This window comes from Marmota marmota, unplaced genomic scaffold, assembly GCF_001458135.2.
Source record: "Marmota marmota marmota unplaced genomic scaffold, marMar, whole genome shotgun sequence".
In the NCBI taxonomy this organism is placed as follows: Eukaryota; Metazoa; Chordata; class Mammalia; order Rodentia; family Sciuridae; genus Marmota; species Marmota marmota.
Window position 1 is genome coordinate 267,029 of NW_025999853.1, and position 25,600 is coordinate 292,628.

Consider the following 25,600-nt stretch of genomic DNA (forward strand, 5'->3'; position numbering starts at 1 on the left):
TCTCTTCTTCTTTCTTTCCTTCCTTCCTTCCTTCCTTTCTTCTTCTTTCTTTCTTTCTCTCTCTCTCTCTTTATTTCTCCCTCCCTCCCTCCCTCCCTTTCTATCTTTCTTTCTTTCTTTCAATCGAACCCAGGACCTCACACATGCTAGGCGAGCACTCTACCCTGAACCACAACCTCAGCCCCCACTAATGCTTTTCTCTCTTTTTTTTTAAATTAATTTTTTAATTTATATGACAGCAGAATGCATTACAATTCTTATTACACATATAGAGCACAATTTTTCATGTCTCTGGTTGTGTACAAAGTATACACCAATTCGTGTCTTCATTCATATATTTTGGATAATGATGTCCATCACATTCCACATCATGGTTTTCTGAAACCCATTTAATCCTCTTAACATGGAAGATCAATGCAGTCCAACAGCAAAGGAGGGGCAGGGATTAGTTCCAGGGGTGGCCCCTCCCAAGCTAGGCCTCTGACCACTGTGGCATTCCCGTTCTCTGACCCTCGCCTTGCTCTTCCTTTTTCCCAGTCTTTTGCCCAAGGCTTTATCTTCCCCAACTCATCCTCGGTAATCAAGCTCCTGTCCATTGGCTTTGCTCAGGGGCCCAAGTTTCTTAAGGATCCTTAGAAGCGTCACCATTCCTGAGAACCCATTTCTGACACTTAACTGAAAGTGTCATAACACGTTTAACAACCTTTTTTTTTTTCTTCTTATTTCTTTTCCTTGTAGTGCTGGGGACAGAACCCAGGGTCTTGCACATGCTAGGCAAGCCCTACCTCTGAGCTATATCCCCAGCTCCTGCTTAACATTTGCTCGCTACTACCTATTATGCACCAGGCCCAGCAGGAAACCCTGGAGGCCAAAGATGACTAAGACCCAGCCCAGGCCACCAGAGAGCTCATGGTCCAGCAAATCAGGGGCAGTGGGGGAAATGAGAACTGTAGTGCCTTCACATTTACACAGCACGGGAGAGTCACACACCTGTCATCTGACCTCAACCCAGCCATCCATTTGGCAGGGAAGACAGGGGAGGCAGGTGGCATCAGGCCCCATTTTCCAGACGAAGACCCAAAGTCCTCTAGAGAGGAAGTGACACCTCCAAGGCCACAGGCCAGCCTGGGGTAGAGTGGTACTGGAAGTCCCACCGCCCCAAAACTGGCAGGGCCTCAGAGACTCTGTCTTCCTCTGTCCTGGGTGGTCTGCCTCCCTTCTTTTTGGCTAGTGTCCTTTCTGGCTCTCCACTCCCTTAGGGACATATCCACGCCCCCAGGGCTATAAGAGTTGGGACTACTCGGAACTGGATCCAGAGAGATTCCGGAGAGAAGAATTAATTTTACAGAGAAAACGACTGGCAAAGGGTAAGATACCAGTTATGGGTCCCTCTGCCCTCTGCCATACCCAATACCATTTATGGAGACAGAGGGAGTCAGAAAATTGATGTCCCCAGGCCAGAGTCTCTCTTAGGGACTCTCAAACCAACTGAAATGTAAGTGCCTATGAGCTGTGGTTAGAGTTCATGCAGCACGTTTGTGGGCTGGGAGGAAAGGGTTTGATTTTCAAATAGCAGATTCCTGTGAACGGGTGTCCACGGTAGGCCGGCACCGTGCCGGGTGCGCTCTCTGTTTTATTTCATCCTCTTGACAACCTGCTGCCACACTATCCATCTCACACCACAGTCAGGAAACTGAAATTCAAGGAACACCTTGCCCCGGGTCACTTGATTTTATTTCACTCAACAGTCACATCATAGGCCCTGTGCTAACCACTAAGGGGCACAGTGGTGGAGGTAAGCCAGGGCCCTGTCACCATCCATAATGTAATCATGGCACAGTGGCTTGGGCACTGTGATGAGGGGCACAGGATGCAGAGGCAGCACCCAGAGGCACGCCCAGACAGCCCACCATGGTCAACGAATGCTCCTAACTGAGATCTGAGGGTCTCAGGCAGGGGAAGGGGAGGACTCGTGTGGTAGGAGGACCAGCAGCAACGTCTCAGGAGACAGAGTGAGTCAGATTTGCTACATTGTCCAAGTCCCCAGTGCAGCTGGGGTAGCCCAACCTGGGCACAGGGAAGAGAAGACTGCAACCCTCGACACGGAGCAGGGCACGGCTGTTGTCTGGAGAAGCTGGCACAGCCACCGCTTATTCAAGCCAGACACACTCATCCGTCAACTTTCTGAGCCTTCACAATTACTTACCCACTTAGCAGACAGGCTTCCCAGTGGGCATGCGCACACACGGATCTTTTTTTTTTTTTTTTTTTAAACACATTAGTTGTAGTTGGACTCAATATCTTTACTTATTTATTCCTATGTGGTGCTGAGGATCAAACCCAGGGCCTTGACTGTGCTAGGCAAGTGCTCTACCGCTGAGCCACCACCCCAGCCCCAGGGATATTTTTCAATGTGGAAAAAAAAAAAAAAAAACCCTAATTTTAATTGTCTTCATTTAAAAAAATTCCAGTGTTGCCTATATTCAAATTTAATGACATTTTAATGAATATTAAGTTTAACATGTTATGGGCTTAATAGTTGTTTGTCATTTTTTGTGGTACTGGGGATGGAACCCCAGGGCCTAAGCACACACTCTTCTGCTGAGCTACAGCCCTAGATTTTCTTTTATAAGGAAATTCATTCATTTCACCCCACATTTACTCATTGTGATTTTCTAGGGTTCCAGGTTGTTTTTCTTTGGGAACCAGTCCTTTTTTTTTTTTTCCCCTGAGAGTTGCATGCTTGCCTGCACACCGCAATCTCCAATCCCCGGATGATATTGCCTTTAATTAGCTGGACAGCCCTTCATGATAGACAGTGTTCAAGCTCAGGATCTGAGAGGTGAGGTGACTTGCTGAGGTCACTCAGCAGGTGGAAGGCACAGAGAGGCTCCAAATTGCCTGAGCCTGAGGGGAGAGTTTGGTGGGGGTGGCTTGTGGAGTCCCTGGTGGCAGGAAGGGACTGTCTCCGAACTCCTGGCTTCAATCTTGGCATCCCATGGCCAGAAGGGACTAAAGAACAGCTTCTTTCCTTCCTTAGGAAGATATTTCTCTTTCTTCACTCCTAAGAAGACGTTCCAGGGCAGGAGATCCCACCGCCCTCAGGTAAAGGGGAGGACTAGACCGGGACCCCTGGAAGCTCCAAGCTGCAGACACCTTGGATCCTCTAGAGCATCAGTGGCCTCTTGTCAACAGCACATCTCTGTGCCCCTGCCCTGGTTCTACCTCATCTTTTCAGTGAGGGGTCCTGTAGGCCGCGATGGCCTGTGGATGAGTGGAGCACTGAGGGGCCACCACAGAAGCACAGCAGCAGGCCAAGCACAGTGACACACGCCTGCGATCCAGCTGCTCAGGAGGCTGAGGCAGGAGGATCGCAGGTTTGAGGCCAGCCTGGGCAACTTAGCAAGACCCCGTCTCAAAAAAAAAAAAAAGGACTGGGGTGTAGCTCAGTGGTAGAGTGTCCCTGGGTTCAATCCCCAGGAGCACAAAAAATAAAATTAGATAAATTTAAAATAAAAAAGAAAAAGAAAGAAAGGAAGGCAGTCAGCAGTGGGGGAGCAGCAGCCCAGCCTTCTATCCTGGCTGCCATGCCTGGGGGCTTCCTGCCTCTTCTTCCCCAGCAGTCCCCAGGGCAGACCTACAGCCTGGCCATCACCTTGACCCCTGCTCTTCCTCTGCCCTTCCTCAGTGTCCCTCCTATAGGTGCTATATTCTCGCCTTTTCAGTCCTGCCACCCTGCTAACTGTATCTCCTGTGGCAGCTGCCGTCCCCCAACCCTGAACGCCTCCTTACAGCCCAAACAAAACACCTGTCACATGAGGAAGCATCCTCTCACTGCTGGTGTGGATTTTCCTGCAAGGTCTTATCTGGGCTGGTCCAATCCATCTGTACCCACAGGCTCTGGGGGCTCCTGCCACAGGCCTCTTCCAGTTCCTGTGGGCACTCCACTCTCTGCCCAAACGCGGCCTCTGTACTGGATCATGCTGGTGTCCCGGGTGAGTTACCCTCTCACCTGCCCTTGTTAGCATTTTTCCTAGAAAAGTCACATGGGTAGCATGCAATTAATCAAATGCCACAAATCACAGCCTTTTTTTTTTTTTTTTTCTGGAGAGCTGGAAAAAACAAATGTCCAAGGCAGAGTCTGGTGAGATGAATGAAGCCTTTCCCTGCTTCTGTAAACAGAATTATTGTTCACTGCCAAGCCCACTTATTTACTATCTCTGTACTGAAATAGCAGAGTTGAATATAGTGATTACTGAGAACCTGAGACTGGCAGAGATGAATATTATTATCTGACTTTTTTTTTCTTAGAAGAAAAAAATTTGCTAATTCCAGGTCTTTCTTTCATCTTCTTATTCTTCTCCTCCTTCCCCTCCTTCTTTTGTTTTTGAAACCAGAGGCATTCTATCACTGTACTTCATCCCCAGCCATTTCTATTTTATTTTGAGACAGGGTCTCACTAAGTTGCCCAGTTTGGCCTCAAACTTGCAATCCTCCTGCCTCAGCCTCTCAAGTCGCTGGGATTATATGTGCCCCTGTGCCTGACCCCACCGCAGGACTTCTTAAAAGACTTATCTGTCCCCACATCTCCTTTCCCCACCTTGAAAGTGTGCCTCCAGTTGGGGCCCTAACCACGCTGGCCATTGGGCCACTCTTGCCACCTGGAGGGTCAGTCCTACAGAGGGTTTCACAGGATAGGGCATGCCCACTGTCTTTTTTTTTTTAATTACATTTTTAAATTAACACATAATTGTCATCCATATCAGTGAAGTACAGTGATGTATTAACACCTGCATACAGGGTTCTCACATCCGTGTGATCAGCATTTCTGTTTCCTTATTATTTCTCTAGTGTGGAGCCTTGAGTCCCTCTCTTCTAGATCTTGAGGAAATGAGCTCTTGTGAACGACCCCACTGTGCTGCACGATGCCTTCCTTCTAACTCTCCTGCTACCAGTTATCCAACCTCTGTCCCACTGCCTGGCCCTGCCTGGCCTCTAGGGATCACTCTCCTGCATTCAATGGACCTTTCTTTTCTTTCTTTCTTTCTCTTTTTTCTTTACTGTTTTTTTTTTTTAGCTCCCACATGTAAGGGAGAACTGCTTTTCTTTCTTTTTCTGGCTTCTTTCCCTTGTGTATCCAGTTCCATCCATTTTGCTGCAAATGACAGGATTCCATTCCTCTTCCTGTTGTACACATCCTGTTTTCTTACCCACTCGTCCCTAGATGGCCACCTAGGTTGATTCCATGTCTCAGCTATTGGGGATAGTGCTCAAGAAACCTGGGAGGGTGGGCACCTCTTTGATGTCCAGATTTTGCTTCCGTTGGTTATGTACCCAGAAGTGGGGTGGCTGGATCATATGGTAGATCCAGTTTTAGTTTCTTGTCTTTTCTTTTTGTGGTACTGAAGCTTGAACCCAGAGCACTCTTTCTCTCTGAGCTACATCCCCAGCCTTATTTTTAGTTCTTTTTGTGGTACTGAAGCTTGAACCTAGAGCACTCTTTCTCTCTGAGCTACATCCCCCACCTATTGTTTTCCACAGTGGTTGGACCAGTGCTGTCCCTTGTTCTCCTGGTAACGTGGCTCAGCAGTCCTGAACACGCATAAGGCCTGGATTTGATCCCCAGAAATGTAAAAAAAAAAAAAAAAAGTTTCTTGATTTCTTGATTCTGTGTTGTCACACAGTTGCCAGACCTTCCTTTGTCACTCACTGCCCATCCTCAGTCATCTCTGGCAGCTCCCTATCCTGCTGATCCAATCTGTCCTGGGTCCCCCTCCCTGCTATATTGATTTGTTCTCCCTTAGAGATTTGTCCTCTGCTGGTTTGGTGGCTTCAAAAGCTATTCATATGCTAGTTCCCCCCAGACCTTCCCCTCCCTGGCCTCTCTCAGACCTCTCTGTGGGCTCTCAGCTGCCCTCGGCCTCACATCTCCCAGCTGTCTCTAGGAGCCGCCACCTGGGCTCCTTTTATCGGTAGCCCCAGCCTAGTGTCCACACAGGAACCAGAAGGATTTTTGCAGACAGACATTAGGCGGGGCCATTCCGTGCTTAAAACCTCCAACAGCTTCTCATTGCCCTTGGAAGAAGATCTGGTCTCGTTCCACGGCGTGAAATGCCCTGCAGAACCAGCCACCGTGGCCTTCTCTCCCTTGATACCTGACCATCAGCCCACTGGATGTCCCTGTGCCCCTTGGACGCCCAGACATATGCCCAATGGGCCTTCGTGCTCCTCATCTTTTCTGGAAGGTGCTTTCCTCTGGCTTCTGAGGGATGTCTGGTTCCTCCTGTGCTTCTGACTCCAGCTCCACTGCCCAGGCTGCCCCGACTCCCCTGCCCCTCACCGCCCCCCAGCCCACTCCCTTCCTCTGTCCCGTGCTTGTCCTCTTCCACACGTCCAAGGGTTCAGGTATTGTTTAGGACGCCCACACCTTAAAACATAGATACGCAGGCTCTCCTTGTCCTCCGTCTCCTCGCCTCGTGGTCTCTGAGGACAGGCCCAGCACAGAGGGCACCGAGCAAAGCTTTCTGGCCTTCATGAATGAGGTCACATACTCACCTATGAAGCTCTTGGCTGCGCTTAGCATGTGATGGGGCTCTATAAATGTCAGCTCCCAAAAGTACAGACGGAACAGGTGCTGTGGAGGGACACTTGTCACTCAGAGATCAAGATCAAAATATTATTCAGTGTTTGGGTGCTGCCTGTCACAACTGCCAGAAACAAATGCATTGCTTTGTACTGAGACATGTAAAGCCTTCTGACAGTTATTTCAGCAGCTCAGTGAAGAGATTCAGTTTTCTGCCCCTAGAAACACAAATGATAGAACACTCTGGAAACTTGAAAACAGCTGAAGCATTAGTGGCCAACCAGGATGGAGGGGGTGACTCCTGTGGGAGGCAGAGCTTCTCTGAAAAGGGTGTCTTGGAACTGCTGTGAGGCAGCAGGAAAACTCTCACTCACTGTCCTGTCTGCTCAATGGAGTAGCTGGTGGTGTTCAAAGTATGCTTTCCAGTGGCCACAGACAGTCTAAGAGTTCATAATTCAGAGGTGTGAGTTCCAATTTCTCTAGGACTGACCTGCGGTCTGCCCTTGGAGTGTTAGGGATTTGCCAGGAGTGAGAAGTTATCTGCCAATCTGGCTCCTTCCGAGAGGCTCAGCTGTAAATTAGGGCTCCTACCTGTTGGAAACTGAGTCATTCAATTGTTTAGTGAATCTTAGAGAAGGCAGTGAAAGATGGTCTCTGTAAGGAGGAATCGGGGTATAGGGGTTCTAAGGGGTTCTAATACCCCTCAGGAAGTGCTTGCTACTCCTGAACTATTCAAATTGGTAGGAAAATAGGTTTTATTCAAATTCAACTTTGAAGGAAAATGGAAGAAACTTAATTATTTCAAAAGTTCCCTCTTCACAATCCTGGAAGGTGAGCAGGATCTTAGAGAAGAGGCAGGGGCAGGAAGTGAGACAAAAGGCAGGAGATGCACGTATGCAGGTTTAGTTAGTCCTGCTGCACGGGCCCCAGCGGGCAGCTCAGCTCCCAGCTGCTTTGGTGCCTTGTCTGCAGCAGAGGAAGGGTGAAGAGCCTCCGTGTTCTCATCGGCAAACTGAGCCTCACAACTGGTATCACCTCTTACAAATTCTATCTGGGGATAAATAACATCCCATAAATTGTTGTATAGTCATGTCCTGTGAGAATGTCTCATGATTCCACCCCCACCCGGGACTGGGGACTGAATCCAGGAGTGCTTTACCATCGAGCCACATCCCCAGCCCTTTTTATTTTTTATTTTGAGACAGGGTCTCACTAAGTTACTGAGGCTGACCTTGAACTTGCAATCCTCCTGCCTCAGCCTTCTGAATTGCTGGGATCCCAGGCCTGTACCACTATGCCCATCTTGTTTTGGAATTTTAACCAGAATTTTCCCAAGTTCCAGAGCGTGGTCATTAACAATAATGACCTAAATTCCTCCAGCTCCTTCTCATACCTGCTAGCACTGGGTCTGTGCAGCCCACTCCTTTCCCTGGCACCTGTAGGCATCCCAGATTGTATCTCATGGTCGCTCCAAACAGGCTCCCCCTGCTCCTCTGTCCCCATAACCTGAGCCCTCAGCCAGGTGACCAAGTGAGGTGAATCAGCCCTGTCTTCTCTGTGCCGGGTGAGGTCAGTCTTCCTTTACCTTGATCCTAACCATGGTCACCTTGCCTCACCCACACATGTGTGGCAGCTGGTCACAGCCTGAGAGAATGGGTGGGAAAGTGCTTTACTTGCAAGTGGAAAGGTGTGGTCATTAGGAGAGTCCACCGCTGCGGGTTTCTTTGCACAGGCCTAGCCTCTGCCAAAGCCATAGCCTCCTGGTCCTTACAGCAGCCCACAAGGAGGGTAATTAGTAACTGCTACCTTTCTACAAGAAAGGAAGAAATAGACCCGAGAGGTGAGTGACCTGTCCCAGGTCACTGCGTGTTTGCACATCATCCTGCCCCTTCTCCCCCAATGGGAGGATCTACTAACTTACGCTCAAGCTCACCTCCTCGCACTGTTCTCTCCTCTGCTAGAGATTATTACAGGCCTCTTAAGAATGAATGTTGAGCCGGGTGCCGTGGCGTACTCCCAGCAGCTTGGGAGGCCAAGACAGGAGGGTCGTGAGTTCAAAGCCAGCCTTAGCAACTTAGCAAGGTCCTAAGCAACTCAGTGAGACCGTGAGACCGTGTCTCTAAATAAAATATTAAAAAGAGCTGAGGATGTGTGGCTCAGTGTTTGGGTCCAATCCCCAGTACCAAAAAAAAAAAAAAAAAAAAAAAAGATGAGTGTCGATGTCTCACTGAGCCCTGGGAGTGCTTCTTACAAACCCCAGCCACAACCTCAACACCTCGAGCACTGGACACACAGCTGCGTGACTTTCTCCTGCCCACTCAGATACCGTATTTATTTAACAGCAAAGCAGTTGTGGTCACTCCTGGTGGACTACTTGTGCGCCACTTGGTGGGCCATTTGTCAGACACCACCAAGCTCCTACTCGTCCTCAAGGACAGAAAGCGAGCGTCTCCTCTCTTGGAAGCCCTCCAGCACCCTCACACAGCCCAGAGTCCCCCGCTCGGACTCCACGGTCCTCTCCGCGCTGTGTCAGAGTAGCCATGGCTCCCCGACATCTGCTGTCCTCCTCATCTATAAAGGAGCACCTCTGTCTTTTAACTGGGCATCTCATGGCCAGAATAAAGATGGTACTTCCTAGTCTCCCTGCATACACGTATAGCCATGTGACCACCTCAGTGAGAGGTAGGCAGAGGTACCATGTGGCAGTTTCTGGAAAAATTTCTTTAAAATCTAACTTGTATAAGCCCTTCATCTCTGTGTTCTTTTACATCCTGCTGCCTGGAGTGGGAAAGTGATAACTGGCACTCTAGCTGCCATCTTGGACCCTGAGAACGAAAGTCCCATCTTAGGACGAATGGAGCAGTGAGCTGGAAGAAGTCAGAGTCCCTGAGGGCTTTGCACAGTAGAAGTCCTGCCTCTCTCCAGACTTTTATGGAGGAGATCAATTTCTACCTAGTTTGACCCATTATAATTCTGAGTCTCTGTCACTCACGTCCCTAACATGATCCTAATTTATTTCCCCTAAGGAATATGGGCTACCTTCTATGTTTAGTGTACTTTTCGACCTTCTCTAATCTCTGCTGCTAGACTGGGAGCCATTCTGGGCAGGGACAAGGTTTATTGACGAGGTTTCAGTGACTGCCTGTGCTAGGCTCATGAGCAGTGGCTCAAAGAAAAGCTGAGGAAGGAGGCAGGTTACGAGACTGCTAGGCCAGGGGGCAGTGCCCTGGGAGCCCCTCTGCCAGCCAGCGAGTGCTCCGTCTGAGTGACCTGGCTGAATCCTATGGAAACACCCACCACAGAGAGGCTCAAGGACTGGCCCAAGATCGGCAGTCTCCGCGTGCAGAGCTGGGTCTGGAAGTCCACTCGCCCCGTCCCCACCCCGTGTGCTCTCCGCTAGGCCTCTTCTCTCTGCCAGGACTGCCTGGATTGTCAAACTGGGCCTGACCTCTTCTGTGTGTTCCTTGCTGAGAAAGATGAGGAGTAGCTAAGAAGTCGCATTATTCCTCTTGCTACCAGTTTCCTAATGACGTTTTCTCCGTTCTCTCCTGGAGTCTTCTATCACACCTTCGGCCAACGACAGAGTCTCCGCAGCCAGGCTGAATTCAGGAGAGAACCTGCAAGCCCAGAGTGCTACGAGAGGTACGCTGACTTCCACAAAGAGAAATGGTGGCTTTTGACTTGGTTCTTATCTCCCAAACCCTAGTTTCTTGGGTCATTTTGAACACAATTTGCTCTACCCTTGTGGCTCTAGCCTGCACCTTGGCACCAAGCAGCCTTCATGAGAAGATATGGCTGTCTTTTTGGTTCAGTGAGCACTGATCAAGGAAAATGGTCAATTATATTTCTTTTGTGTGGCCAGATAATTCCAGTTTCTGTTGCTTTTTCTTCAATCCTGAAGACCCAGGTTTTCCCGAGCTCTCATTTTCCTCCCGTGTGAAAACAAAACTTCCACGAGAATTTCATTTAAAATAGGCCTCTTACCGTGGCCTGCCGTCCCTTACTTTTCTTCCGTCTGAAAATGTCTTTTTTACACCTTCATTCTTGAAGATGTTTTCCTGGATGTGGAATTAGGGTTGAGAGGTCTTTTCCCTTAGCACTTGGAGTTGTTGGTCCCGGCTGGGGGCATGGCACGAGGACCTTGGCATGAGCAAGGCCCTGAGCTCATTCCCCCCCAAGATGTCAGTCCGCAGCCTTGCAGTCCCTGAGGTTCCCAATGAGAAATCCAGCCCGTCAGCTCTTGTCGGCTTTTGAGCGATGTCCCTCTCTCTCTGTCCTCAGGACCCCGCATGGTCTTTCAGCAGACTGATCAGGATGAAACCCTGTTCACATGACATCACAGCTTCTTTGGGGCTTACTGAGTTTCTTTTTCTTTTCTTTTTAAGTTGTAGACGGACAACATACCTTTGTTTTATTGGTTTATTTTTATGCGACACTGAGGATCCACCCCAGTTCCTCAGGCGGGCCCAGGCGTACTCTGCCCTGAGCTACAGCCCCAGCCCCATTACTGAGTTTCTTAAATCTATGTGTTTTACCCAATTTGGGACTTTTTCAGCTATTATTTTTCATTTTTTTTTCTTTCTTCTTTTACTTTGGGACTCTGGTGACACAAACTCTGGACCTTTTCATAGTGTCCCATAGGTCCCTGAGACTCCACTTTTTTTTTTTCTAATTTTTCTTTTAGATTGTTGGGATTGTGTGGCATAATGATAAACTCTATTTGGCATTTGTCCCAGTTCCTGGCACAGAGCCCCTTAAGCCTTTGTAATTTCCAGAGTGAAAGAAGTGACTTGTTCATAATGGGTCTTTTTCAACCACACTGAACTCAGGCCAAATCTTAGGGTGCAGCCCCTAGGGAGCGTGAGGAAGAGCATTGGTCACCAGAAAGACTAATATACGTCCTGGCCCCATCCCCAGCCTCCCAGGAGGAGAGGTCTGCCAGAAGTGGATCACAACAGCTCCAGGACCACCACGTTGGACAGCTCCGGGCTGTGCGAGTGTATGTTGTGTGTGTGTGTGTGTGTGTGTGTGCCTGCACCCGCAGGGCATCGGGCAGAAGAGGGCAGAGGACCCCTGCACCTCCAGCCCTGAGACGCCTCTGAGCTGGGAGATACGAAGGAAAAACAAATCCTTGTGGAACCAGGTTTGCATCTGGATTTCCTTCCAGTTTACCTGCTACTGTGCCTTTTTCAGAGTCCTCAGACAGTGGGGCCGGGGGTTCTGCGCAGGGTTTTTAGCTGCATTCACTGAAGAACAGAGTGGAATGCGCTTATTTCATCTTAACCTAATCCAGATTCCTGATTTTTTTCATTCTATCTTTCTTACTCCGTTTTATTCTGTTTTTTTGGAAAGTTCTATATTCTGTTTACATTCTTCATTGCAGTGGATCTCAAACAGAGACATTTCCCCCCAAGGAATGTTTAACAGGGTCTGGATATAGTCTTGGTTGCTGCCTCTCAGGGGCAAGGTGCTACTGGCATTTAGTGATTAGAGGTCAGGAATACTGATGACCATCCTCCAGTGACAGGACCTTCCCCACATCAGACAGCCCTCTGGCCCCTGACCTCAGTAAAGCAGAGGGTGAGGAAGTTGCTTTATTGTGAGCCTGTGAAATCCTAGCATGCATATTTAACTTTATTCGAAGTTAAATGATGACTTAGCCCAGCCCCTTTCCTGAACCAAACAAAGACCTCAGAGCCATGTAACCCCACCCCTTCCCCACAGGCTGAATGCATTATCGTCCCCAACTCTCCCTCAGTGCTTTGGTCATTTTGCTCGACTGTTTTCCGGTTCCATTGCTATTGCTGAGAACTCTGCAGTTGTTCTGATCACCTATTTAGAGATGATCTATTGTTTCTCTACTTATCTTTGAGATATTCTCTGTTAACATTCTGTGCAAGAAAGCATAGTTTTGTGCCAAGGTTGGACCTTTTTTGTCCCTTCCTTCCTGTTGCTATTTAACTTTTTTTTTTCCTTCTCATTTTCTTCTAGTACTAGAGATTGAACCCAGAGCCTTGTGCTTGCCAGGCCAGTTCTCTGCCACTGAGCTACATCCCCTGTTCACTGCCTACCATTTTTTAAAGACTTTAGGCCTGTTCTTTATTCTGTGGCCACACAGTATCTGTAGAGAATTCTATCATGACACCTGAGTTAGTGTTACATTGATTATTTACATGTCTTTTTTTCCCCCCTCACTAAACTGGGAGATCCTTGAAGATAATCTCTTTCTGGCACCCAGAAAGTGCCTGGTGCATACATAATAGGTATTCAATAAATACTTTCTGGATGGATGGATGGATGAAAGAATGGACAGATATTAGAAGAGTAAATGGGTAAACACATGGCCTGCAGGTGTGTATCTGGCTAAAAAGCAAGTCACATAAAACGCATTCACTATAGCTGCATCCACCAGAGTCTCTTTAATGATCCGCATCCCCAGGCATATCCCCTTTACGGGGAAGCTGAGACCTAGTCCACGCTCTGCATCGGAGCCGGCAAGCTTCAGTGATCATTCTTTTGCTGTATCACATTGACAGAGCACCGTCCGACCCTGGTCTTGAGGAAAGCCACACCACTGGTCAAGAGGATATCAGAAGCAAGAGAAAGTGCAAATCTGCTCACTAAAGAGGTAAGTACCTGACTGGCAGAGTGATTTTAAAAGGGGGTCAGAGATGGGCTAGAAAACCTAGCTTTATGACAATGTCAGGCTAAGAACTAGGGTAGTTCTGATTTTAACTCTCGTGCTCATTCAGGAAATCTCCTAAGGGCAATTCCAACATTGACAGAGCATTTTTTGTTTGGATTTCTTTGGGATTCAAACCACCTGCTGGAAACTCAGGAACCTGTGTATAGTGGAAGGAGAGCACTGAGCCCCAGTTTCCTACTTTACAAAAAGGGACACCCACTCAGAGAGATCATGGTGTTCTTATGAGGCTTACCTGAGGTCATGATGACAATTAATATTTAATGAACACTTATTGTGTGTTGGGCACTATGCTAAGTCTTAAAGGCACAGTGTATTTTATTTTGCTGTGACAGTCCCCTGAGATAGTCACTACTACAGTAACTAGCAGTGTGGAAAAAAAATGCTGAAAGATGATACAAATGTGGCCAAGATCACAAAGCAAAAAAGTGATACGACTTAGACTTGTCTGTCAAGAAATGTCAACATTTTTAAAAATAGACAAATTTGAATATTTTTGTTGCTATTTTGCTTTTTCAACTTAACATATAATAGGTAAAATTCATTGAGTGTTGACTGTGTGCCAGATATTGTTCTAATAACATTACATATGTGTATAAATTAATTTGATCCTCACACAGCCCTAATAAGTTTTATTTGTTGTCTCCATTGTATAGATGAGGAAAGTGGAGCTCAAAAAGAGTAAATACTTTGCCCAAATTCAAATAGCTAGGAAGTGGTAGAGCCAAGATTTTTTAAAAGATGAAATTCATATGCCATAAAGTCCAGCATTTGAATGAATGAATGAATGAATGAATGAATGAATTTCTGCAGTGCTAGGGATCAAACCCAGGGTCTCACATGTGCCAGGCAAATGCTCCACCACTAAGCCACACCCCAAGCAGTGTATAAGGGGTGGTTCATTCACAGAATTGGGCAGTCATCACCACTAATTCCAGAACATTTTATCACCCAAAAAAGAAACGTCACACTCCTTAGCAGTCATATCCTAGTCCTCTCCCCAGCCCCCAGAAACCCACCAATTCACTTTTGGTCTTGTGGATTTGCCTATTCTGGACATTCCATATAAATGAAATTATGTAATATGTGGCCTCTCGGGACTGGCTTCTCACCCTCTGGTTTGTCTGTGCTGTAGTATGAAAGTACTTCATTTCTTTTTATGGGAAACTATTTCACTACATGAGAACACCTTATTTTGTTTATTCATTTACCAATTGATGGACATCATTTCACTTTTGGCTCGTGGATAATGCTGTGTCTGTGAACACTCATGGAGTTGTTATGTGGACAGGTCTTCTGTTTTCTCTGGTGTACACCTAGAAGGGGGGTTGCTATGTCTGTGTCTAACTTTTTGAGCTCTGTCTGTTTTCCATAGCATTTTGCCATTCTCCATTCCTACCTGGTGTGAGCATGTTGGTTTCTCCACATTCTCACTAATGTTTATTTCATTTATTTGATTGTAGTGGAAAGGGGGTGTCTCATTTGACTTGCTTTGCTCAATGACTGATGGTATAGAGCTCCTTCTGTGCTTATCAGCCACTTGTGCATCACTTTTGGAGAAATGTCTATTCAAATCCTTTTCCCTTTTCTTAAAAATATTTTTTAGTTACAGTTGGACACAGTATCTTTATTTTATTTATTTTTATGTGGTGCTGAGGATCGAACCCAGGGCCTTGCACTTGCTAGGCAAGCGCTCTACCGCCAAGTCACAATCCCAGCCCCTTGTCCTCTGTTCTTAACTCCTGCTCCACTTGGGCTGCACAGCTGCACCTGGCTCACATCCGCTTCAGGGTTCTCTGCCTAGAATGTCCAGGGATCCTCCCCCAGCTCCCTATCCTCACCTAGTTTCAGCCTGCTAGGATCTGACCCAGAGGCAGCCCTCCCTGACACCCCCTGGAAAGTGGTCCCCTCAGCCTCCACTCTTCACCCCTTGACCTCCTTGCTGCTCATTGGTCACAGCCATGTTGTCCTTCCAGTTGTTGGCTTAGCCTTTGTTTTCCTAGGATTTGTCTTGTTCTCTGCTGAGTCTTCAGTGCCTAAAGTGATGTGCAGACCTAGCAGTCAGTCAATAAATATTTGCTAAATGAATTGTTCACATTTTGGTAAATATCTTTCCAGTATCATCCATCTTTCATTTTTACTGATTTATTTAATATAATTATATTTATTATAATTATATTTCTTATCCTGTTTTGCATCTCAATTTTAAAAATTTTACTGTTATACCTGAAATACTTTAGGTTATCAACTCTTCATAAACTTTTTTTTCCTTTTTATAGTGCTTAGGATGCAACCCAGAACCTCACATGCTAGGCACGCACTCTACCTTAACCTAGGTCCCAGCCCCATAAGCCTTTTAAAAGTGATTTGCTGCTCCTTCGGGTGGAGATATCACCGTCTTCTCCTTAAACATTTAGCCTATTCTGAAATGTCTGCTGTGTTTGGTGACCATCTCTGCAGCAGACATCTTAGTGCCTGAAGCTTTTCTCTTTACCTTGGTTATGTCCTTAGGCTGCATCTTAAAGCTGGAGTTATGGGATGGGAGGATGGGAGTGCCATCACATTTCTTAATATGTGCTGTGAAGATGGCAGTATGCTTTATCTTTCCCTCTTTCTTTCCCCCTCAGTCTCACCCTGCCTGCAAAAAGCCCGAGCCGTCGGCAAACCTCTTCAACGTGTACGGGAAGAGCCCCCTGATCGTCTACTTCATCCACCGCTACCTCACCCTGCTGCATGCCGGCCAGGATGTGTTGGTAGTGAGGAGGGAAAATACCACGGTCATCCCATATCCTTATGGCTGTAGGCCGGTCACAGGTTGCTCCAGGCAACCTCTTCCAGGAAGTAGGGGTCAGCAAGAGGTCCTCAGGCTGTCACTCAGAGCCTGGCACAAGGTGGGTGCTGGCCAGGGGTAGCCACGACAAGAGCCTCAGTCTCAGGGTCCCCCCCCATCCTAATTCCAGGTCTGGAGCCACCTCCTGAGCTGGCAGGGTAACCCTAAGCAAGCTGAACTTCCCTGTGTGCAAGATCTTCTTTTTCCCACTTACCGGAATGAATAGGCTGATAGTCCTTATTTTCGGAAGCTTAGTTTAGGAAGCTCAATGTCTTAATCTACTTATTCCTAAACTAAGTATAGTTATACCAAACTAATAGTGTCATGATTAAATGGCACATGGGACGTTTAGAATTGGTTCCAGAGACCAGGTCTGTTTGGACCAATAGACCTATGTCATTCCAAACAGAACCCAAGTTCTGATCCCCATGGTAAACTGCCAAGACTCAGCACCCCAACACATGCCATACCTGTTTTCTTGAGATCTGAAATTTTTACCAAATCTTTAGGATAAATAGAAAAAGGGCCAGGAATTTGTTGGTGGCCTTGGGGAAAAGGGTATGTGTATTAGATGAAACCCTCACACCGACACCAAAATTGCTGATCAGTGCTGTTGGTCCTAACCCTCATCATAACCCTTATCATTATTATTAACATCATCTAGAGTAGGTATTATTATCCCTATTTTACAGCTTAGGAAATGGAGACATAGAGGATGACTTTTATTTTGTCTGAGGCTTGTGATAAGCACAGCTTAGATTCCATCCAATCAAGAAGAGGTGGAGCCCTGTAACCCCAGCAGCTCGGGAGGCTGAGACAGGAGAATCAAGAGTTCAAAGCCAGCCTCAGCAGAAAGCAAAGCCCTAAGCAACTCAGTGAGACCCTGTCTCTAAATAAAATATGAAACAGGGAGTTCAATCCCCAGTACCAAAAAAAAAAAAAAAAAAAAAAGAAGAAGGTGTGGAGGGCTGGGGGTGTGGCTCAGCAGGAGAGTACCTGAGCATGCAGGACACCTCCCATCCCCAGCACGGCCCCCACCCCCCCAAAAAAAAGAAGAAGGAGGGATGGAGGAGGGCTGGGGACGAGCCCTGGGTTTAATCCTCAACGTCACAGAAAAGAGTGGGCCTGGAGGGCATGTGGAGCAGAGAGGCTCTTCAGCATGCGACAGGAGGTGGAGCATGGAGCCGTGGCCAGAGGGAGAGGAGGGCCTGAGCCTTTCCTGTCCACCAGGTGAGCACATTAAGGATCCCAGGTGGCCTAAGAAGTGCTGCCTCCCCCATTTCTTCATCAGGGCAGAGAGGACTGGCTCCAAGGAGAGAGCTGAGGAGAGCCTCTTCCTTCCCGAGCAGACCATGGCCGCAAGTCCTCTGCTCAGACGCCAGCTGTCCTGTCCAGAGCCCAGGGTGTTCCCCGGCTCTGCCATCCCAGCTGCCTCAGCCCACACATCAGGCTCAAACCTCTAAAAATGCAAGACACAGGGCTGGGGATATGGCTCAAGTGGTAGCGCGCTCGCCTGGCATGCGTGCGACCCGGGTTCGATCCTCAGCACCACATACAAACAAAGATGTTGTGTCCGCCGAAAACTAAAAATAAAAAAAAAATTCTCTCTCTCTCTCTCTCTCTTTCTCTCTCTCTCTCTCTCTGTTTAAAAAAAAAAAAAAAATGCAAGACACAAACACAGTCCAACAGCACAGGGTCTTCCTTGACCATAAAAACCACCGAGTCCACCCCGACGTATGCCGATGTCATCAACTTGACCCTGAAAAACATGAAGATGCGAAAGGAAAAACTCAGCAAGCTGATCGAGTTTCACGTGAAGGAATGGAATTCTTTCAATAGTTACCTAAATGAACTGCAGGACAACTTCTTGAGGTATTGGAGGGGCTTCTGGGCGGGCCACGGGTCCAGCCCTTGTCCCTTGCAGCACATCATGTTGCACCGAGGGCAGGGCTGGCTTTCTCCCCGGCGCGAGCATCCTCAGCTCTCCTGGGGTAGAATGGGAACTCCTCAACTGCAGAGACTGACCTAGACTTTTAAAAGTTTTCTTGGGGCTTGGCGCAGACACACTTAATCATGACAGGCTAGTGACAGACATTCCCTCTCGTGCTGAGTTCAGAAGTCTCAAGCCTTAGGCTTTACGTCCAGCAGGTGCCCACTCACTCAGACCGCGGTGACCAGGTCCAGAACAAGGCAGGCTTTCCCTGGTGTGGAGTGGACGGCTGGCTGAGGAGAGGGTCGCGGAGAGAAGTTGCGGCTCTCACCAGGGTAGAGTTTGGAGCTGTGAGGATCACACAGAGGATCGGGAAGGATGACAAGTGATGGGATGTCAGGTCCTCATCAGGCTTTCCAGCTCCAGTGCAGCCTTGTTTCCGCTGGCTGAATCCCTGCTCATCAGCACTTTCATCGTTAAATACCCCTGCTCTTTGTTGGATAAGGTGTAGCTCAGGATAAAGCCCAGTGCACTTTGTATTGATAAAGTGATGCTCAAAGTTTTGCCTGCAGATACACAGTGGTCACCTTAAAACACATCTGTGTCACTAGACTCAGGGCACAGTGACCCTTGGGGGGGCTTGGGGAAAGATCCCCATTGTTGGAATTACCACTGGTTTAGGCCAAGTTCAATGCTAGCTTCTTACCAGTCTATAATTTGAGCCTTATGGTCCCTGAGTACTGGACCCCTTCTTTCCCCATGGAGCCCGGGGTCTGGTATCAGTGACTGGGTCATTGTTGTGCTCAACCCGGTTTCAGCCAATGTTCCTGGCAGGCTAAGGAGCTTGTAAATATTTGCCCAAAGACCACACCGCCTGTGTCCTCCTCGGCCATGTGTGTTGTTATTTTCCTGCAGGGAGGTGACAAACATCGATAAAAAAGAAGCAGATAAAAAAAAGGCCTCTGCCTTCCTCCCACCTGCGCCCGGCTGCCGCCCCGAGGAGCCCCGGAGGAGACTCCGAGGGAGCGTTTTCAAGGAAGATGCGTTTCTTTTAAGGTTTGTTCAAACAAAAACTGGGGGGAAAGTGCAGGAATTCCCAGTGAGGGAAAGAGCACATAAAAGTTCACTTTCTTTTATGTTTTATTCACTCAAGAGTGATTTTTTTTTTCAATTTTCCAAGTGATGGTAAAAGCTACCAATGGTTTTGCGTTTCTGTGTGGAGCACTGGCTGTTTACTTTATGAACTGCTTTCTTTTTCTTTTTTCCTGCACTGGGGGGCGGAATCCAGGTGTGTTCTAGGATGCCAGCCTTTTTATATTGAGACAGGACCTTGTTCAATTGCTGAGTCTGGCCTCAGACATGATCCTCCTGCCTCAGCCTCCTCAGTAGCTGGGGTGGCAGTGTGCACTGCTGTGTCTGGCTTTGTACTTTATGAACTGTGTGGATCAGAGCTCTTTGGTCACAAATGCTAGGAAGCCGGCTCCAAGCGGCCTACACAGCACATTCCACCCAAGGGGGCTCCGCGACATTTTCAGGTGCTCCGTCCTTGACTCTCTCGGCCTCCTCCCTCTGTGTGCTGACTTCTTTTTCAAGCTGCCTCTGACAGGCACCAGGCCCCTGGACCTCCTGACAGCGCCTGGCCCACAGTGAGGAGAGCCATCCTCTCGGCCTCACAGGCCGAGCCTCACTGAGGTCTGAGGCCCTGCACATCCCGTCTGGACCAACACCCTTTGGAAAGCAGTGCTATAATTAGCCCAACCTGCTGTCCCTGTGACCGAGAGTGCAGTGCACAGTCAATGACACGGGGTAGAATGGGTGACGGAGACAACTTGCCCATTTTATTTTATTTATAGCTCCTCAAATGCTATTTGATGCTATCACCTCCATTTTTACTGAATAGGAAATTGAGGCCCGGAGAAGCCAAGAAAAACTTCAGGGAGGACCAGCCATGCCAGGTTCCAAGGATACAAAGACATAAGGGTTAGGATTAGGGTTAGGGTTAGGGTTAGGGTTAGGGTTCAAGTCCTTGACCTCAAGGGCTCCCATTCTAGAAGGGGACACAAAGCTGTGAATAGTTAACATGAGGTACAAATGCGAAACTCCCAGGCAGTCCCAGGAAGTCCCAGAAAGTCCCAGGAAGTCCCTGCTCTTCTGCACAGAGTGGGCGGGGCAGATCTTTGCTCATCAGGGGGCAGTTTGAAGAGCTCGCCCCTGGGTGTGGCTGATGGAAGGACAGGAGGGAATGAAGGGCAGCAGGAGGCCATAGGCCACACCCTCTGGAGCCCCTGGGCAGCCTTCCAAGAGCTCTAACAGGAGCAGCAGTCAGATCAACATTTTGTTTTTGTCAAACAAATACGTGCAGGTGGACTCTAAGAATCACGCAATCCTGTCCAGCTTCTGAGGCCCAACAGCAGCCCCTGCCCTCCCCTCCCGGCCACGCTCCCCACCGTGATTACCACCCCCTTGGCGGCTTTTCTGGGATTCTCCTCTGTTGTCTAAATAACATGCTTACACATGTAGTTTGTGTTTCCTTTTTCATTTTAGGCCTTATCTCTAGATATTTTTTGGATTGCTAAAAGCTATCAAAAGCCAAGCAAGGTTATTTTCCATATTCTCAAACGCATCCTATATGCCACGGGTTTATTCCTTGATTCGGTTGGTCCCACAGTTCTCTCTCAGGTCCTGACCTCCTCCTGGCGGCCTGTGGCTGCAGGTGAGCTCCAGCCGACCACTCGGGACTTTTCTCTCCCTCACCTGCCACTTCCCCCTGTCAATTTGACCTGTTGGGGGTCATTGTTTTCGGGCCCCATATCTGTCTAGTAGCTCCTGAAGAAAAAGTATGCAGTCAATTTTCCCAGTCTCTCAAGTCCAATGTGTGTTTTTTTCTTAATTAATAATTGTTAACGGGCTGGGGATGTGGCTCAGCAGTAGAGCACTCTCCTCGCACGCATGAGACCCTGGGTCCGATCCTCAGCACCACATAAAAATAAATAAAGGCATTGTGTCCAACTATGACTAAATAAAAAAAATAAAATAAAATATTAAAAAAAATAATTGTTAACTATTTTGCTGGGAATAAAATTCTAAAATACAAATCTACTTGCCACAGAATTTTGACCTTTCTTCCCACCTCCTACTTGTGCTGTTGGGAAGTCTGATGCCATTCTGATTCCTATGGATTTTATGTCACCTCCCCACCCCGAGGGAGCTCTGAGGATGTCATCTCTATCCCTAGCAGGTGAGGTCTCACAGTGACCAGACCTGGCACCAACCTCTTTCTTGGTGTGTTCCAGTGGGGTTCTGGAAGGTTGTGTCCTTCAAGTATGTGAAATTTTTTTTTTTTTTTATCATTTCTTTGATAGTGTCCTTCCCTTCATTTTCCTAGTTCTGTTTTTCTGGAACTAAGCAGGACTCATGAAATGGGTTCTGAAGTACTTCTCTTCTATTTTTTGAAAATTGGTATTAATTCGTCTCTGGTAGAATCCACCAGTGAAGTCACATGATCCTAGACTTTTCTTTTTTGGAAGGTTTTTGTTACCGGTTCAGCCCTCTTTCTTATAACTCTATACAGAATTTTTATTTTTTTCTTGAGTCACTTTTGGAAGTTTGTATGTTTCTGGGAATTTTTCATTTCATTTGAGTTTACTTATTAACATTCATATTCTCTTATAAACTGATTTATTTTTGTAAGATCAGGGTCATGTTCCTCTTTTTATTTCTGAATTTTCTTATTCCTTCTCCTTTTTGTAGTCAGTTGAACCAAAGGTTTGTTAATTCTGTTGGTCTTTGAAAATAACTAGCATTTTGTTTAATTGACCCTATTTTTTTTAGGGGGGTACTTGGGATTGGACTCAGGGGCACTGGACCACTGAGCCACATCCCCATCCCTGTTGTGTATTTTATTTAGAGACAGGGTCTCACTGAGTTGCTTGAGCTCACAATCCTCCTGCCTCAGCCTCCTGAGCCCCTGGGATCACAGGCGTGCACCACATAATACAATATATACTATTTTTTTTAATTCTCTATTCACCTTCTTGGCACTACTCTTTATCAGCTCCTTCCTTCTGGTAGCTTTGGGTTTGGTTTACTCTTCTTTTCTAGTCCTTGAATGAAGTGGTTGTTGAGATCTCTCTTCTTCACAAAATGTGGCTATGAATTTCCCTCCAACTCTTCCCTCCAACTTGACCATCCTTCAGCCATTTCTTCACCTGGTCCTCAAACCGGCTGAGCCACCAGCACTGTTTTTGCTTCAGGCCATCAATTTTGTTGTGTTGTGTTGTTTTCATCTCAAAATACTTTTAAATTTGTTTTGTGACTTCTCTTTTGAGTCTCAGCATGTTCTGTAGAAAGGAGGGCAGTGAGCCCAAAAAGAAGAACGGTGCTTTCGTCAGCTACTAAAGGCAGGCCTTCAGGGCTCCTGGGGACAGTCCCCATCCTGTAGCCCAGCAAGTAACATTCTGAAGATCCACACCTGGAGCTGCAGGGTGGATGCAGAGCATCAGCGAGCAGTACAGGTTTTCAGCTGCACCAGCGCATGTCACCGCCAACAGGTGCAGGACCCGCCCCTGGCTGTGGCTGGGGCAGCTTTCCCATCCCCTCAGAGAGATGCCTCCTGCCCATTCAGTCAGTCTCTGTCACTGCCTCCGTCCCCGGGACCCTCCCTATGTGTGTAACATCACCACTTCGTTTCAGTGGCCAGCGGTCAGTCACATGGTGATAGCTGCAAGAGAGGCTGGAAAAGTAGGGTTTTTGTTTTAGGGTTTTTTTTTTTTTCAGCTTAAAAAAAAATCTGGACCCATTGCCATCTCAAAAACTGCCTTGTTTGCTAAAGAAAAGAGGGAGAGTGAGCTGGTGCACACCTGATTCCAGTTACTTTGGGAGGCCCAGGCAGGAGGATCACAAATTCTAGGCCAGTCTGTGCAACTTAGTAAGGCTGTGTCTCAAAGTAAAGTTTAAGAAGGGCCTGGGGAAGTGGCTCAGTGGTCGAGCACCTCTGGTTCAATCTGTAGTACCACAAAACAGAAGAGAAAAGAAAGAAAACGGGGAGTCTGGCCAGTGGGTTGGTAACCGTCTCCGTCACCAGTAGATGGTGATATACTGTCCGTTTTTGAGATGAAGAATCAAAACTTAACAGGGTTAAAAATCTTGCCCACGGAAACCTTGTAATCCTAAACCTTCCATTTTTTTTTTTTTCCTCTGAACTGAGCAAAGACCACAATTTTTTCTTTATTAGAGCAGGTTAACTTGAGTCAAGAAATCTTACAGGATTGGCAGTGGATCATTAAAAACAGATCTTCTGTGACTGGGGACATAGCTCAGTGGGTAGGGTGCTTACCTCACATGCACAAGGCCCTGGGTTCAACCTCCAGCATCACACACACACGCACAAAAAAACAAACAAACAAACAAAAAAAACAGACTTTCTATTATCCATTTTAGATTCTTGGAAACAGAAAAGTCAACTAATTCACCAATATTATTATTGCTCTTCCCTCCAACTTGACCATCCTTCAGCCATTTCTTCACCTGGCCCTCAAACCAGCTGAGCCACCCTCTCCTCTGGGAAGTTCCCTGACCACCCACTCGGTGGCCCATTATATCCCCTGTGCTCTCCTGAAATGTTCTGCTCTAGTCATAGATTTGCTCGCCCACCTCTTATGGGATTGTCATTAAGTCAGGAACCTCGTCCTGGATGCCCCTGTCTCTCCAGGGCCTAGGCCAGGGCCTGGCACTCCTAGAAGCAGAACGAGGGGCACTGGGTATTGCTTAAAGCACTTCAGTTATTTTCTTCTGCCACCATCATTGACAGATCTGCAAACTTTTTCTCTCAACACTATCAAGATTCCAGCGAACCCTTTGGAGAAGTCACAGTGAATTTCTTAACCAGTTTTTGTCGATGTCTTGTTTTCCCACAGGAGGGAAAGAGAAGAGAAGCTGAAGTTTAACCACTCTCCTCTCTTATTTCCAAGTCCTGAGGACCCGTATCCCCTGGAAGTAGGAAATCCCTACAGCACCCAAGATATTTCTGCTAACAGGTGGGTTGGAGCGCGAGGAAAAAGACTCTGTGCCCAAAGACTGAGAAATGGAAAGTCCCTGCCCTCCACATTGTAGTTTTTTCTGGGCCAAGAGGAGAGCAAAAGGGGGCATTGGATGCACGGGGCACTGCGTTTATTCATATATTCACTTTCATTCATTATTTTATTTAAAATGTTACATGTGACAGTGTCCCTCAGAGCACGCCAGGCTGGGTGCAGCTCAGGGGTAGAGCGCTTGCCCAGCCCACCCAGCCCGTGAGTCCCTGGGTTCAACCTCCAGATGAAAACAGCCCCCACAGGGTGTGATGACCTCAGCTCCTTTATCATTTTCCAAGCCAGCAGCCTGGTGCGGACATACCTGGTGTGGAGGTGGACCTCTCCTGAGGCAGGTGGCATCCGAGCAGCACAAACCCAGGCCGAGAGGGGTCCCGCAGGTTCCCTGCTGTAGACAGTGGGGACTAGGGAGCGGTTAAGGTCATCCTGCTCCCCAGGGGCTGGTGGCGGGAAGGCAGGTGTATCAACAAGTGAAAGGCCAAGGACCCAAGGGAGGTGGCAGTGGGCAGCCGGGAACAGAGCAGAGGCCCAGGAGCCAAGCAGAAGCCATTGAAGGGGTGATGTCTAGGACAGAGGGAAGGTGTGGGTGGGGCTGAAGGAGAGCCTGAGGGAAGGGGCTGGCAGAGCAGGGCAGGGCGCAGCTGGGAGGAGGCCAGCTACTGTGTGAGGAACTGCCAGGGGGCATGGCCATGAGGGTTTCCAAGTGTGGGGAGCCTCTGAAAGGTGACAAGTGGGAATCTTGTGGTCAGATTTAGCTTTTTGTTGTTACTGGGGATTGAACCCAGGGGCATTTAACCACTGAGCCACAGGCCCGGCCCTATTATTATTATTATTATTTTGAGACAGAGTTTCACTGAATTGCTTAGGGCCTCACGAACTTGCTGAAGCTGGCTTTGAACTCACGATCCTCCCATCTCAGTCTCCTGAGTCTCCGGGACAAATCTGGCTTTTGGAAAGTCCTGAAGGTAACTGGGCATGGTGGTGCACACCTATGATCCCAGCCCCTCAGGAGGCTGAGGCAGGAGGATTGCTAGCCTCAGCAATTTAACAAAGCCCTAAGCAACTTGGCAAGACCCTGCAACAATTTTAAATGCTGGGGATGTGGCCCAGTGGTTAAGTGTCTCTGGGTTCAGTCCCTGGAACTCTCCCCTCTCCCCACCAAAAAAAGGATGCTGAAGGGGGAGTTTATATGTATGTTTTGGGAACTTGTAAAATCTCCCACAAATATTTACCTTCACGGGATACCTGGTCTGTGTCTCTCAGTCAGGAATACTCAGGCTTTCTTGCTCTTGTGTCCCTCAGTCCCTAAATATATTAATTATTAAGAGAGCGTATACCAGGGCTGGGACGGTAGTTTAGTGGTAGAGCACTTGCCTAGCACGTATGAGGTACTGGGTTCAATCCTTAGCACCACATGAAAAAATAAACACACAAAGGTAGTGTACATTATAACCAAAAATTTTTA

At 47.7% G+C, this 25,600-nt stretch overlaps 1 protein-coding gene across 1 annotated transcript in view; it reads left to right on the plus strand.

Moving 5' to 3' along the window:
• The window catches only part of Fam227a (family with sequence similarity 227 member A), a 52,022-nt gene that overhangs the window by 23,602 nt on the left and 2,820 nt on the right, over positions 1-25,600 (plus strand). The window contains exons 9-18 of the mRNA XM_048807917.1: positions 538-550; positions 1,232-1,367; positions 3,041-3,325; positions 3,898-3,995; positions 10,120-10,225; positions 13,120-13,211; positions 15,914-16,071; positions 17,836-17,988; positions 18,962-19,102; positions 23,962-24,081. Coding sequence (XP_048663874.1) covers positions 538-550; positions 1,232-1,367; positions 3,041-3,325; positions 3,898-3,995; positions 10,120-10,225; positions 13,120-13,211; positions 15,914-16,071; positions 17,836-17,988; positions 18,962-19,102; positions 23,962-24,081 — 1,302 coding nt within the window. The remainder of the gene's footprint in view (positions 1-537; positions 551-1,231; positions 1,368-3,040; positions 3,326-3,897; positions 3,996-10,119; positions 10,226-13,119; positions 13,212-15,913; positions 16,072-17,835; positions 17,989-18,961; positions 19,103-23,961; positions 24,082-25,600) is intronic.